Source organism: Megalopta genalis, chromosome 11, assembly GCF_051020955.1.
Source record: "Megalopta genalis isolate 19385.01 chromosome 11, iyMegGena1_principal, whole genome shotgun sequence".
NCBI classification, from domain to species: domain Eukaryota; kingdom Metazoa; phylum Arthropoda; class Insecta; order Hymenoptera; family Halictidae; genus Megalopta; species Megalopta genalis.
The window spans coordinates 11,153,812-11,167,128 of record NC_135023.1 but is presented as its reverse complement, the minus strand read 5'-3'; the positions used below and the strand labels follow the sequence as shown (position 1 = coordinate 11,167,128).

Sequence of the window (13,317 nt, the reverse complement as noted above, 5' to 3'; positions counted from 1 at the left end):
TTCAAGTGTAAAGTAATTTACAATTGAACACGTTTTAATTTTTCGTAAAATACATTTATATATGTAGCAACATTCTTGGAATACATACTAATTGAAATGTATTTAAGATAAAAATTTAAAAAAATATTCCCCAGGTGAGGCTCGAACTCACAACCCCGGCATTGCTCACAGTTATACTGTCTTATAAGTACCGTGCGCTAACCGATTGCGCCACTGGGGAGTTGTAGTTTCCTCTTCCTTATTTGGCTATATAAGCGTACATATGAAAAACCTCTATAAAAATAATAATTAGTTAGAAAATATTCTTCTATACAAGTTTTCAAGCAAAATAATACAATAAGGAAATTATTTTTTTAATTTTATACACTAGAACATAATCTACAACTATTTTTTTAGATGAAGTACTTAAACAAAATGTAATTTCTAAAGTTAATCATTATTTTTCAAATATTTTCAACAAACTAAACAAAAAATGTTACTAAATATTTGAATTTTAAAAACTTCTAAATAATTTTTTAATCAAAATTTAAGGTTACCTACAAATGACTTTAAACTCAGAAATTTAGTAGTTGAAACATTTCTTTGACAGTTTATCAAAAAGAATAATATAAATGGCAGAGTCATATAATTTTATAAAAACTTATACATGCATGTATTATAATAGGCTTAAGAACATTTGAGAAAAAGTCTTGATTAACACTATTTTAGTTACACAAAATTTCTCTTTATTTCTTATTTGTGTATCAAACTATTGTTATTCCTTGGTAGTATCTTGCTGCAAATCATCTTCATTATTTTCGTACGAATCAATTGCATTACACATTTTTTGCCATAAGTCTAGAAGCTCATTATTAGTAATACATTTTTTGCAAAAACTTCTCATCAAATCTTGATTTTGACTTGCAAAGTCCATACCTAAAAATAATTAGATAGAAATATAAATGTACATAAAACAAATCAGGCTAGTTACAACTAGTACCTTGTGGAGTAGGACATATTTCAAACACATGTTCACATTGCCATAGTTTCTCAAAAAATATTAGTGACCACTGAATTTTCAAATAAACCTTTTTTAAAGAAATAGAAAGATCTTGTTCTACATTTTTAGGAGAATGGATGAATAGTATTATGCCTCCACTTCCCTCCTGACATTGTTCATAAGTGCCATATTTTCTTTGCTTCAGTAGTTCTAATATACTTTTTCTTACTCTGCTTTGTTCGCTGTACCATGAAACAGCTAAAATGGGAATATCAAATATGCTATTTAATATATTATTGCATTAATATGTTATTATAAAGACTGTAAAATACCAGATGTTAAAAGTGAAAAGTTTTTTCTCCTACTGAAGTCTTGTATCCAAAATTGAATTTCTAACAAATAGCATTTATCAATATCTATAAAATGACATGTTATATCTTTTATTTCAAATCCTTTTTCTCCCTAAAACCAGAATTAAAGAATAAGTTCTTCTCACATACACAATGTGTCGTTGATGAAATATACTGACAAAGTTTGTGTACATAATTATATAATTATTTCACAACTATACCTTTAGCTTTACTGACAGTTCTACAAAAAATTTAAGAGCTGACGTTATTAACTCAGCAGTATATTTGAAAATGTTATCATCCAATAATTCTCTATCCATGTTTTGAAATCTTATACCTGTTACTTTACGAGTAACCTTCAACAATTTATGTTTATGTGATTTATTTTCTTCTGATATGATCTCCTTTATGGTGTCTGGTGCGCTACAATAAATTTAATACATATATTACATTCTATTTTCCATTGACAGAAACTGAACCATTATATTGAAATTACATCATACAATTTAATAGAAGATTTGTCTTCATTTTCTTTGTTTTTCAATTTTTTCAATAAATTTTCTGTTTTCTCAAGTAATTTTGCTTTCAATTCTCTCAACTCAATTAATTGTTGATCCTCCATTGTATATATTCTATATGTATATTATTGAAATACTGTAGCAAGTAAATTTAAAACCTAAATTTTATTTGATATTGGTATATTACATAGTCAACGTCTTTTTCCAATTTTATCCCGGATTCGGAAATATGTGTGTATGTAACGTAACAATAATTATTATATGTACATAACTGATCTGTTTCAGAAGTGTTTGAATCGTTTGAATCAAAGGACGCGAATATAACAACGCAGGTGCAGTCGCTCACGAAGATAATTCCAGATAATTCTATAGCATAGAAGTCTGGGTGTGCTATATGACATGAATATAACCTCAGATTTGTAACTCAAACTGAACTGTTGTTTATGTCAATCACTATACAGAATGTGTACGTAAGGTGTCGAAACAAAAATTTCGCACAATCAAATAGAATGTTTCATAAATACTTAATACTTTTAACAACGAGAAAACGAAACGGTTCTATTTTCTAAGGACAATCATTATCAAAATTGCATACATACATTTTATTATAATGGACGACGAAACATTAAACAGGTAAGTAATAATGTTCAAATATTATAATATACCATATACTATTATTATTATATATACACTATTAATAAATACATCAGAAGGTTTACGAATATAAGAATCTATGAAATATTATTGACAAACTCTAAATTTCTAAGTAATAATAAATTAATATTTTCATTTATAGACTTGCAGTTGAGGCTATATTGGAAGAAGCTAAGCTCGGAGCAAGAAGAGCTGAGATAATGGGTCCAAGTGGATGGATGAAACCAAAAGAATCTATTAATAAAAGGTTTCTAAATTCTACTTTACGTAATGTTGTTCTTTCAAATAAATATCATATAAAGAGGAGAGAAAGAGCAAAAGACAAATAATTACATAATGAAAAAAATAGTGTAAAGTAATTAGTATGGCATACATTAAATGTTTATTTTTAATTATAAATACATTATGTGGTATATAACTTTTTTGCTGTATCTTGATCGAGAATAAACCTCATTCAATATCTGTACATTTTCTAATACAATATATATACATTTATGATAGAAAAAATCTAGAATCAGTTGATTGAATTAATAAACACAATTACAAATAAATGAAAAGCAATTTTACTGAGTAAGCAAGTATAACTATAAAAATGAGAACATATAGTTAGTACAAAATGTCTGTGTATAAAGATATATTCTGTAATCTATAGAAATAAAATACTTAATAGAAATGTATCCTTGTTTTAACTTTCTTGTGCATATAAAAACTTTTAGTAGGTAAGCTTTTATTTATGCAATCCATAACTTAGGAATCCTAGCTAAATTCTAGTAAAATAATACATTGTTTTAATAAAGAAAACTAATAGATATGTCTAATGTATATAAATATTTTGTATAAAAAGTATCGCGTACAGGTAACACTTCTACAACACGACATCCTATAATACTGTTTTACTCTAACATGATAAGAAAATTGCAAAAACCTTTGCGAGACACTGTACTTCTACAGCACTGGATAGCATGATTTTTGTTTGACATATAATTAATTAAAGGTATATAAATATTTCTTTCCACTGAAAGAAACCGAAAATTCAAAAGGGACCTGCAAAATTGTCTATCTTCATACCATGAAAAAATAACCTTGTAAGAACCAGCAAACAAACCAAAATTACACATTTTTTAAGGAGAATAGAAGGTGCATAAAAAATTTGAATAAAGAAGAAGACTCAGAAAATGAAGGTGATATCGTTCAACCGAAAAAACGTTCTCGTTTGATTGTACTGAGTAGTGACGAAGAAATTTATTAAATTAAGGTTACATTAAATGAAAATAATATTATTTTTTCCGTTAATAAAAGTTAAGTAGTTTATATGGAATTAAAAAAAAAGTTTATTTTTTAGGATCTCATATAACACGGTTTCACAAAACACGTGTTTTAAGAGAGTTACCTGTATGAACTTCTTTTGAATGTGTTAAATAAATAGATGAATTTTGTAAAATATCGATAAAAGAAAGCACTAAAAAAAGGTACTATTCTATTTTTCCACGTTACATACAAAATACAGTTTTACAAAATATAGTTTTTTGTAATATGATAATCTGTAATATGTAAATAAAAAATCTAATATGAATCATATGCTATTCACTCTTAAATTAATGTTGTTAATGTAATAGTATTTTTTTATATAGACAAGAAGAATGAAAATTCAAATCGATTTTGTCGCATAAAGTAACACGAATTTGTTAAGAATGTGTAATTGTTAGAACCTTTCTCTATAAAATGTATAGTTATTGTAAAAACCGGAAATCACACACACCACGTGTTTGAAATTTAAATGGCGGCTAAAAGACTTCCGTTTGGATTCATACCCATCTTTCTTCTATAGATATCGTGGAGAAGCTGTAGCATTGAGACCACATTCTTCCAACTGTAAAAGTCTAATTTATCAAAAGTTAAATTTTGACTCGTTATTATAAGTATGGCATTGTCAATTAGAGGATTCATTCGACTGAATTTCAGTCGTGTGAACAATGTATACTCAACAAATAATTTACTTAATGGTATGTAATATTATTAACCTACAATTTTGTATTTTACACTCAAAATCGTTGAAGTATTCAAAATATATGGGGCGTGCTAAGCGATACAGACTTTTAAACCGACTTTTAGATCTAGAAAAATAAACATCATTATCTATTTATTTTTAAAATGTAATATGTATTTTATGTTTTTTAGTCGGCGTTCGGCATTTGTTCACAAACAGTGCTTTAGGTATAGTCTCATTTGAAAACACGAGAAATATTTATCGTAATCAATTTCAGTCGATAGAGGCTACATTTCGTTCGAAAATGAAGGATATTTGTGAATCACCAAAAGAGGTAGTCTTCACAGAAGACTTAAAAGCAATGTTACATTTAATCCAAAAGAATGAATCAGATTTGGAATTAATTAATAAAATGATCGAAAAGTATGAATGTAGCAATAAAGAAATAAAGTTTGGATCATATGTGTTTGGTCCAGTGGTGATGAGAATGTATTACTACTTAAATGAACCAACGGCTGCAATGGATACTTTTTATAAACTTGATCAAACACCGTTTTTTAAACAATCGACATCAATGCATATTCTATTTTCTCTCTTGTACAAAAATGATATGTTTGTTGAATTGCAACAAGTATACGAACATCTAATGCATATAGAGGATTGGTACAACTCCATAAAGCACTGTATAATTACTCTCACTGCTGCATGTTACAAAGCCGTAAGAATTTTGTTTTTACTATCATATTAGCGTTTAACGATATGCTAATTATGTTCAATTATTTTATTAGAATACTCCAGAGTCATTTGAATTCGCCTTGAAGGTATGGAGACAAAGCCAAGATAAAGACTTTCATCCACCCAATAGAGCTACTGCAATTTTAGCTGCTTTAGCATTAAAGCAAAGTGCACCTGAATTGGGATTAGAGTTGGTAGCTAATATAAATAAGGCACAGTACATCAACACTAGGTGTATTAAAATAATGGCATATATGCATTTGAACAAGTATGTACAAATAATTCCTATCTTCAAAACTACATTGAATCAAGATGTATCCTCATACAAGCAGACTTATTATGCTGATGTGGTATGTGAAGTTAAATATTTGGTACTAGGGTTCATTAGATTTTGCAATATAGTTTCCACTAATGTATGGTTCTTTTTTACAGATTACTAAACTCGAATCTAATGTCAAAGATATGCAAGATGAGGGAATTCAAGAATTATTACATTTGATAGGTTTACTCTACAAACACGAACATATTACAACAAATGTAAGCTAGACTGATGAAAATATCGATGATTGAAACTAAATTTTTTGTTACTATAATGTTGTATCATTTTCTTTTTCAGACTACTTTAGAGGAGAATTTATTAAAACCCAGAAATTACATCTTCAGACTCAGAGAATCCGTGAATCAAGACACTACTGCTGGAGACTTTACGCCACGAATCCCTTCGCATCGTATTGATAACAGAAATAGGTCTCGATACAATAATCGTTCCTAATGCATTTCCTAATAATTATTTCTCATAATTCTTTAGAATTCTTAAGTATGAAACTTACCATTATTAATTAATTAGAAAATATAAACATAATGTATCACTTGTGTGATTGTTAAATGAAGAAGTAGACTGGGCGTTAGTGTATTCTAGTAACTATTTTCTATTGTACACTAATAAAGCCTCATATTAAACTATGTTATACGAGAGCCTCAGTTATTTATGTATAACAAGCCATTTGCAGTTAGTAGTTCTTGTATGCATATAATCATTTTGGAATCCAGGTTGGCAATACTTAATGTAATAAATGATTCACGAATGCAATTGAAATATTGGAGTATCGATTGCAATTAAAAAACGTTTAAATTCTTGCATCAACTAAATCGCAGTTAACTGTGAAATAAGTACTCAATTACTGATTCGATCGAGAATTAAATTAATTATTTATAAAATTTCTTCCATCGTGAAATGAAAATTTAAATATCTACGCTTGGTCAAACAAAATGGTTATTGTACAAAATTCAAAATAATCTTAGTGTTACATTTGAATTTTGTATTCGATTCGTAGAGACATATAAGTTCTGTACATAATTACGATTTAAATATTAATCAGAACAATAACTATGGCAAAAAATGATTGTGAATAGTATGCAATGATTGACGCTCAATACTTTAAATCAGCGATTAATATTTATACTGGATAAGTAAACAAGAGAAATTCGCTTCGTTTTGCATGAACAAAACCGTGATTCTTTTATAGATCGAAAACCGGGAGGATATCTCGATCGAGCAACCCTCCGAATCGATCTTGGAGTCAACGTGCGGGAATTAGAGCATTCGGCGAGCGAAACTCGATCAAACCCTCGTTATTGATCGAGCATCCGGGTGAAGCCGTTTTCCCCTTAAAATCATTAACAATCGAATCCGATTTGCAATTAACGGATATCCCAGTAACGTGGTCCATCATACGAGAAGTTTCGTATCGGGTGTGACCCGTTCGCCGAATACAGGAGATCATGGCGGAGGTTCAGGACAACGAGGACATAATTCCGGTGTGAACATGACAAGGGTTCGAGCCTCGGGACGGGCCCCGGGGTCCGAGCAGTCGGGTCGGAACGGGTCGTGATTCCGTAAGTTTGCAATCGCGTACAAGTACATATCATGCTTTCTTTTTCATAATTATATTCGAGCGTTCTCAGCGTCTTTAATTCTAAATGTTCGCAGGGAAAGAAAAATATGATCGAACACGTAATACGTGATAATACGATTCGCTTTTGAATCGCGTCGTAAGAAACGCGATCGTTGATCATCCTATGTATAACGTTCGCGGTTACGATGCTCCCGGTATCACGAAACGACCCGACGCGGCCGCGGCCGCAGCTTCGTGTGCCTGAACTTTCCAAACTTTCGTTCTCGCGACCCGACCCCCGGAGCGAAATTCGCGACCCGACACGAGCCCGAAATATCGGGGCACCCTTAAGACCCTACGCTGCACGAGCTAGGCGGTGTTCAGGTGGGTGCATGTACGCGGTGGCGCGGCCGTGTGTGTGTGCGCGCGCGCGCGCGTGTGTGTGTAGAGGCGCAGGGATTGATACGGTCACGGTGAAAATCGCGATATTTGTAAGCAAAAGGTAAATCGGGCGGTAGGTGGGACACGATAGGAGTGTCGGGGCGCTAGGCGGCTGGTGGTAACCTAACGAAACCAAGGAAGAAAAGGACGAAGCGCGGAGGGTTCGCGGGGGTGGGCGGACCGGGGCGCGGAATGACGTCATGTTGCTAAAGCGACGCGGCAACGCTGAGCGTCTGCGTGGGTGGCGGATGTCTGGGCAAGGATCAATAGCGTGCCAGCAACCAGGTAGTAGGTGTGAGTGTATGTAGGTTTCTGAACGGTGGCAGTCCAGGAGACGAACCTTCCGAGGCAGGACACTTGACGAGTCGAGTTCAGCTCCAGTGTCGTACCGGAGAGCGCCATGCCAGTATCACTGCATCACGGAACCCTCATTGCCTAGGATTATCAGCTTCTCCAGGTAACCGATACCAATTCTATTTTTCGCACGTCGCGTCGCCGATGCTCGCGCCCGCGTCTCGCCGATACGTTCTCGCCGATCTATCGGAGAGATCCTCGCGTCCTCACGGACAAACGTCAACCCGCCTCGACGTTTCGAATCCGGCCACCACCCACGTAACGTAACCCCGCGGCCGCATCTTAGGCCCGTGGGAAACGGGCCCGGGTCCTGGTACACCACCGGGCCATCGCGGGAGAGTTCGTGCACGCCGTGTGAATCGAGTTTCGCGATCGATCATGCCTACGCTCGGATGCCTCGGAATAGGAAAGCCTCGCTCTCTCGGTTGTTCGCTGGGAAAACGGGAACGGATACCGGAATCGATAGGGAAAAATCGGGGAACCGAGTTTCCGAAGTTTCCGTTGGGCTCGAGTGACGGGCTCGACGCATAGCTCGGCGGACAGAGCAATCTCGCCGCGACTCCGCCGCGAATAGAGAAAAGATAGAGCAACGAAATGAGATGGACGCTCGTGGTGGGGATCGTGGTGTAACGAGAGATATGGATCCCTAGACTTCCGCACGAAACTTGGTTACCCGGTTCTGTGTGTCTCTTGCGACCGTACATTTCTTTCGTTTCAACGGTTCGCGCTCGGCTCGGCCGCGAGAGAACCTGCTGTGCGTGTCACGCAGCATTCCGTGTGGTATTCGAACGATAACACGGTTATAGAAATATCTCCGGCGAAGATACGAGGAGCAACGTATCCATCCCCGTTTCTCGGGTTGACACCGTGACCTTTCGGCTACGGTCTCGTTTATCTTATCTGCGCAGCGCGGTTTCGGAACAGGGGTGGCTATTTCATTTCTCTATGATCGCGGCGCACGATTTATTATTATTCGTATCGTCGCGCTCCGCGCTCGACTGTGCGTTTCGAAATGCTTTCGAGACGGCGTGCATCGTGCACCGTGCACCGGGACGAAAGTAAAATGAAGAGCCGTGTCTCGTTAATTGCGCCGTGCATGCCACGTAGGGATTAGCGGCGAGGAAAAAAAAGCTGATCGCGCCACGATCGTTCGCGGATTTATGGCCGGCAGTTTTTCTCCCCCCACGATACGACCGGAACATATTTACGGCCAAGCGGATTGATGAAAGTTTCCGGAGTATGTCCGCAGCCATTTTCACCCCCTCCTCCTCCCCCCAGCCCCACGGCTGGCCTCGAATGTTGTTTACCGCACGGGATAAAACGATAATTTAGTTTCCGCGGGACTGTTCCCCGGCGAAATTAGGCGAACGTACCACCCGCGCACATGTAGAGCGGCCTGGTACAAATTCAACGGTATTTCGCTTGATTAAAATTAATGGTAGACGCCGTTCGGCCGGGTCGCGAGGGTTTGACGGCGCTGGGACGGCGGCTTGAGAGGGGGCCCGGGGGGGGGGGGACACGAGGGTGAGGACAAGGGGGTTGTAGGCGCGGGAGGACGGGCGAAAGCAATTACTTAAAAACACGTTTGTACATCGAGGATTTGTTTGCCGAAGAAATTTGTTCGCCCTTTACTTGAGCACTCTCGAGGAATCGGAACACAAACACGGCTCCCACGTACACACCAACACTGACCTAATTCGCGGTACTGTCCGGACGCAGCCAATCATTCGCCTTTTCGGTCCTGTCGACGCTGTTAGAGCGTCTCTCTCTCTCTCTCTCGTCACGGCTCCGTGTACAGCCCGACGACGCAACACCGTTGCACATTTCCGTTTATTACCCGTGGTCCAATTAACCCTTTAATCGCGAGCCCATGTTCGAGAACCGATCGACGTGAAATTCGTGTCCTCTTTTTTTTTTTGGGAAACTCTTGCGCCGGTTAATTTTAGCCTGTTATTATTCGGCCGAGTATCCGCGCGCAGCGAAGTTCTTACCAGTTCGAGCGTGTCGCGAGCGGGACGTCAAACATCTGCCAAGAATGTTCCGCTTTGAGAGCATTGTTTTAGGTAAATATCTGTTGGGACCTGGGCCAGATCGAATGTTGTTTAATCGAATAAATGCGACACGAAGTATTTATTTACGTTACGGGGCCGTTTCGTTCTCGTCGCACTAACCGTGCTCGAACGTTGGATAAATCGCGTAGGAATTCTCGAACAGCTCGTCTTCATTGTATACGTCTCTTGTGTGCGACGATGTTGCAGTTGCAGTATTACGAAGACGATCGTTCACGCCAGGGGTGTCAAGCTCGAAAGCTAACTTGGGCCAAATAAACAATGCTTAACTTTAGGTGGGCCGCAAAAAAAAGATCAATGTTCATAGAAACAAATATTTTTATTTTGACTGGTACATTGTAATAAACATATATAAAGTTAAATTATTGTTTACGTCCTGATGCTTGACATCTCTTCTCTGATACTATCTTTCCTATTTCGGGAGAAATTTTATTGGCCGAGAGACTATTTCTATTTTATTTTTACTTTGCGTCGGATATATCGACTGGGCCGCAAAAATGTTCATCTCGGGCCGCGAGTTTGACACCCCTGGTTTAGATCCTTGTTAATTTTATACGTTTCCTTGCATTTGAAATATTCGCGCGTCGCACGAAATGCATAAAAATCCACGGTCTAACAATATAACCGAATCGTTTAAATATACATCTATGACAATTTATCTATGATTCCACGGTGAAATAAATTCTGTCTGAACCGCAACGTCGAATTTCAAATAGAAAAATGTTAAACGAAGCGTATTGGCACGATATTAACGAGTTATTAATCGGTCTCACCTGCGAGCGAAATAACATTCCAGCTTCGAAATTACGTTGAGAAGCGGAACTCGGGACAGAAGAACGTTTAATACTTTTACTCGGTTCCCGTGGCTTGCAATCGATTTAGATGTTCATTTTGCACAATGATCCACGATCCAGCGACGAACCTGCACCCGCCGCACAATTAACATTCGTTAACAAGCTCGTCCCGTACTCTTCAGACGCGCGCGGACTGTGCACAAATATCTCCAGCATCGCCATAGATGGCAAACGTTTCTCGACCAAAGAATCGCGCGAACCGAATCTCCGTCGATAATCGCGCCTCTTCGAAAAGGTCCTGCGAAACGGAGGACAGATTCTTTCGGTAACGTCCTCGTTCGAATCCCACAGCGGCATAATTTCCTCGCTCGCCGAACTGTTAATCGTTCCCCCTCGAAATTGGCAAAGCAAACGTGCGGAATACCCGTGCGGAGGTGGGGGACAAGCTTCCGGTTCGCAATCCGTCGTCGTCGTCTCCTGCGCGCGCGTATGTTTACCCCATTCGAGATGCAGCTCGTCACGTTATTAATTATTAAGTCAAACGGTTCTCATTTGAATAATTAACAAAGGGGATCCGCCGGTGTTTATCGAGCGGCGTCCTCGCCGCTGCCGATTCACGGGCCGCAGCCGAAACGAAACCGCCGCGGCTCTCCAGTTTCTCGTTTCCCGATTGATAATCCGCGGACCGTGCAGACAACAAGGATCGTTCTTCGACTTTCGCGGCGGCGGCGGCTTTCTTGTTTCTCTTCGCGCGGACTCGCGGCCACGCGCGAATTTCGTTTCGTTTCGTTTCGCGGCCCATTGTGTGCTGGTGCATCGGGCTCCGCGGCAAGTAGAACAGGTCAACGCATTCGCCAGCCGCATCTGGAGCCCTGGACGGGTACATCGAACGGCTTTTGTTCCTCGGTTCTCGGCCTCCGGCCGGAAATATATCAACGAAATAAAAATAATAAGCGCGCGAGCGGCGGAATGTTTTTCCTTCGTCGTGGCCGCGCCGCGAGTGTAACTTCTGCGGCGGCGACGGCGTCGTCGGTCGTGAAATGTTTACAGGTATTATGCAAATTGAACTTTCCTCTCTCTCTCTCTATCTCGCTCCCTTTGTCGCCGGGCGGGCAGAAATTAGTTCCGAGCTTTAAATACCGTGCGGGTCACCGCTTCTTCCTCGGCGAACGACGGTTTTATTTGTTCCCCTCCCGGATAATACGCTCGCGCGGAATTATTAATCGGACGATAATGTCGGGCCCGCGGAAATTGTTCTAGAAATTCCCCGAGCGACGTTCCGCACGGTTTTTATGGCATCCGATGTCAATTGCCCGGAACAGATAGACGGCGGCGGAGCGCCGATTGAGATTTAACGGTTTATCGTGAGCGTTCGCCGATCGCGATTGCTAACCGGCCGTTAGAACGATCGATGCGTGAGGCAATCAAATCAGATTTTATGGTAATACTGTTCCCGGGTCGCGCGAACGGTCCACTTTCCTTCGGATTGATTACCTCGTCCCGCGATATCGGGGCTCCGCTTGCGATGAAAAAAGAAAAAAAAGAGAAAAAAAACAGACGGCCAATAAATGCTTTATTTCTGCCGCGGCGGAATCGTCGACGGCAAAGGAAGTTTTAATTAACCGCGGAGAAAAATCGCGGGGCTAATGGCCACGGAGCTCGGTTCGTCCGAACGCAGCGGTCCGACGTCGGATAAATAGTTCGTACCGGGTTCGTTATTTATTAAAGGATCGTAATCGAATTTGTAATTAACATTTTGTTTGGAGTGGAAGAAATTCGTTTCGCCGTCGCATCTCGCGCGGCCTCGCTGTCGACTAAAATAGCTTTTTACTTGAACAATATTGTTCAACTATGTTTGCACCGTTGTCCGTTTCGATGTTGTTCGATCGATAATTACGGCCGCGAGAATTATGTACGATATATCGTAAAGAAGCGCGAATAATATTAATATAAATGATATTAGAAAGAAATATATATCGTCGCGTTTAGGAGAGAGAGAGAGACAGTCCACGGAATCGTTCTACGTAGAAATCGCGCGCACAGCTTCCGCTGTGACGGCGGGAAGATCGGCGAGGGATTGGATTTTTCCTTCGAAATTTGCCGGAAACGGGGGCTAATGCGGGAAAACGATTTTCGTCTCGACAGAGCAATCGGACAGCCAGAGAGGGGAATAAACTCTGTCGATTCTGCTTCAGCGCCCGGCGGTTGACGCATCGGCCACGCGCGGATCCGTCGACGGATCCATGTTCCCGCGGCAGCCAGGGCTCATTATTTATAGCGAAACATTTAATGAATTTTTGGCGAAAGTCCACGAGCCGCGAGTACGCTCGTACGAGACGGGGATTGCGACAAAGTGTCGGCTCGTGCAATTTTCATTTCATTAACGAGAACGTTCTAGGAAGTCGCCAAGCTTGTCACAAAATATTTCCCGTGTCTCTCTCTTTCTCTCTCTCTCGTGCCGAAGCTTTCCCCGATATTTGTTTAATACGATCGAAAAAGGTACGGGCAAACTATGCGTGTAACACGCCGGAATGCGGGAGG

At 39.5% G+C, this 13,317-nt stretch overlaps 4 protein-coding genes, 1 long non-coding RNA gene and 1 other non-coding gene across 12 annotated transcripts in view; 4 read left to right on the top strand and 2 right to left on the bottom strand.

The window, feature by feature from the left end:
- Window positions 1-126: 126 nt before the first annotated feature.
- Window positions 127-220, bottom strand: TRNAI-UAU (transfer RNA isoleucine (anticodon UAU)). The gene is made up of 2 exons: window positions 183-220; window positions 127-162 (listed from the first exon to the last, which is right to left on the bottom strand). It is a non-coding gene; the product is annotated as a tRNA-Ile (tRNA).
- Window positions 221-608: 388 nt separating this feature from the next.
- On the bottom strand, window positions 609-1,968 carry LOC117226270 (uncharacterized). Its single transcript, XM_033480432.2, has 5 exons — window positions 1,833-1,968; window positions 1,551-1,752; window positions 1,312-1,441; window positions 980-1,237; window positions 609-915 (listed from the first exon to the last, which is right to left on the bottom strand). Exons 1-5 carry the CDS (start codon window positions 1,949-1,951, stop codon window positions 755-757), a joined length of 870 nt encoding a protein of 289 aa, XP_033336323.2. The 5' UTR covers window positions 1,952-1,968; the 3' UTR covers window positions 609-754.
- A 372-nt stretch (window positions 1,969-2,340) lies between these two features.
- Window positions 2,341-3,178, top strand: LOC143260310 (protein POLR1D). Its single transcript, XM_076525434.1, has 2 exons — window positions 2,341-2,480; window positions 2,644-3,178. Exons 1-2 carry the CDS (start codon window positions 2,458-2,460, stop codon window positions 2,828-2,830), a joined length of 210 nt encoding a protein of 69 aa, XP_076381549.1. The 5' UTR covers window positions 2,341-2,457; the 3' UTR covers window positions 2,831-3,178.
- A 178-nt stretch (window positions 3,179-3,356) lies between these two features.
- Window positions 3,357-4,077, top strand: LOC143260312 (uncharacterized). The gene is made up of 2 exons (XR_013034461.1): window positions 3,357-3,756; window positions 3,844-4,077. It is a non-coding gene; the product is annotated as an uncharacterized LOC143260312 (long non-coding RNA).
- Window positions 4,078-4,304: 227 nt separating this feature from the next.
- On the top strand, window positions 4,305-6,191 carry LOC117225988 (pentatricopeptide repeat-containing protein 2, mitochondrial). Its single transcript, XM_033479884.2, has 5 exons — window positions 4,305-4,504; window positions 4,680-5,206; window positions 5,277-5,573; window positions 5,656-5,760; window positions 5,840-6,191. Exons 1-5 carry the CDS (start codon window positions 4,423-4,425, stop codon window positions 5,993-5,995), a joined length of 1,167 nt encoding a protein of 388 aa, XP_033335775.2. The 5' UTR covers window positions 4,305-4,422; the 3' UTR covers window positions 5,996-6,191.
- A 1,638-nt stretch (window positions 6,192-7,829) lies between these two features.
- Window positions 7,830-13,317, top strand: part of GluClalpha (glycine receptor alpha 1) — an 82,142-nt gene continuing 76,654 nt past the window's right edge. For 2 of the 7 annotated variants that reach the window (XM_076525430.1, XM_033480415.2), the window contains exon 1: window positions 7,830-8,016. The gene's annotated coding sequence lies outside the window, so the exon portion shown is untranslated. The remainder of the gene's footprint in view (window positions 8,017-13,317) is intronic. The other 5 variants (XM_033480422.2, XM_033480423.2, XM_033480414.2 and 2 more) reach the window with 4 other exon arrangements.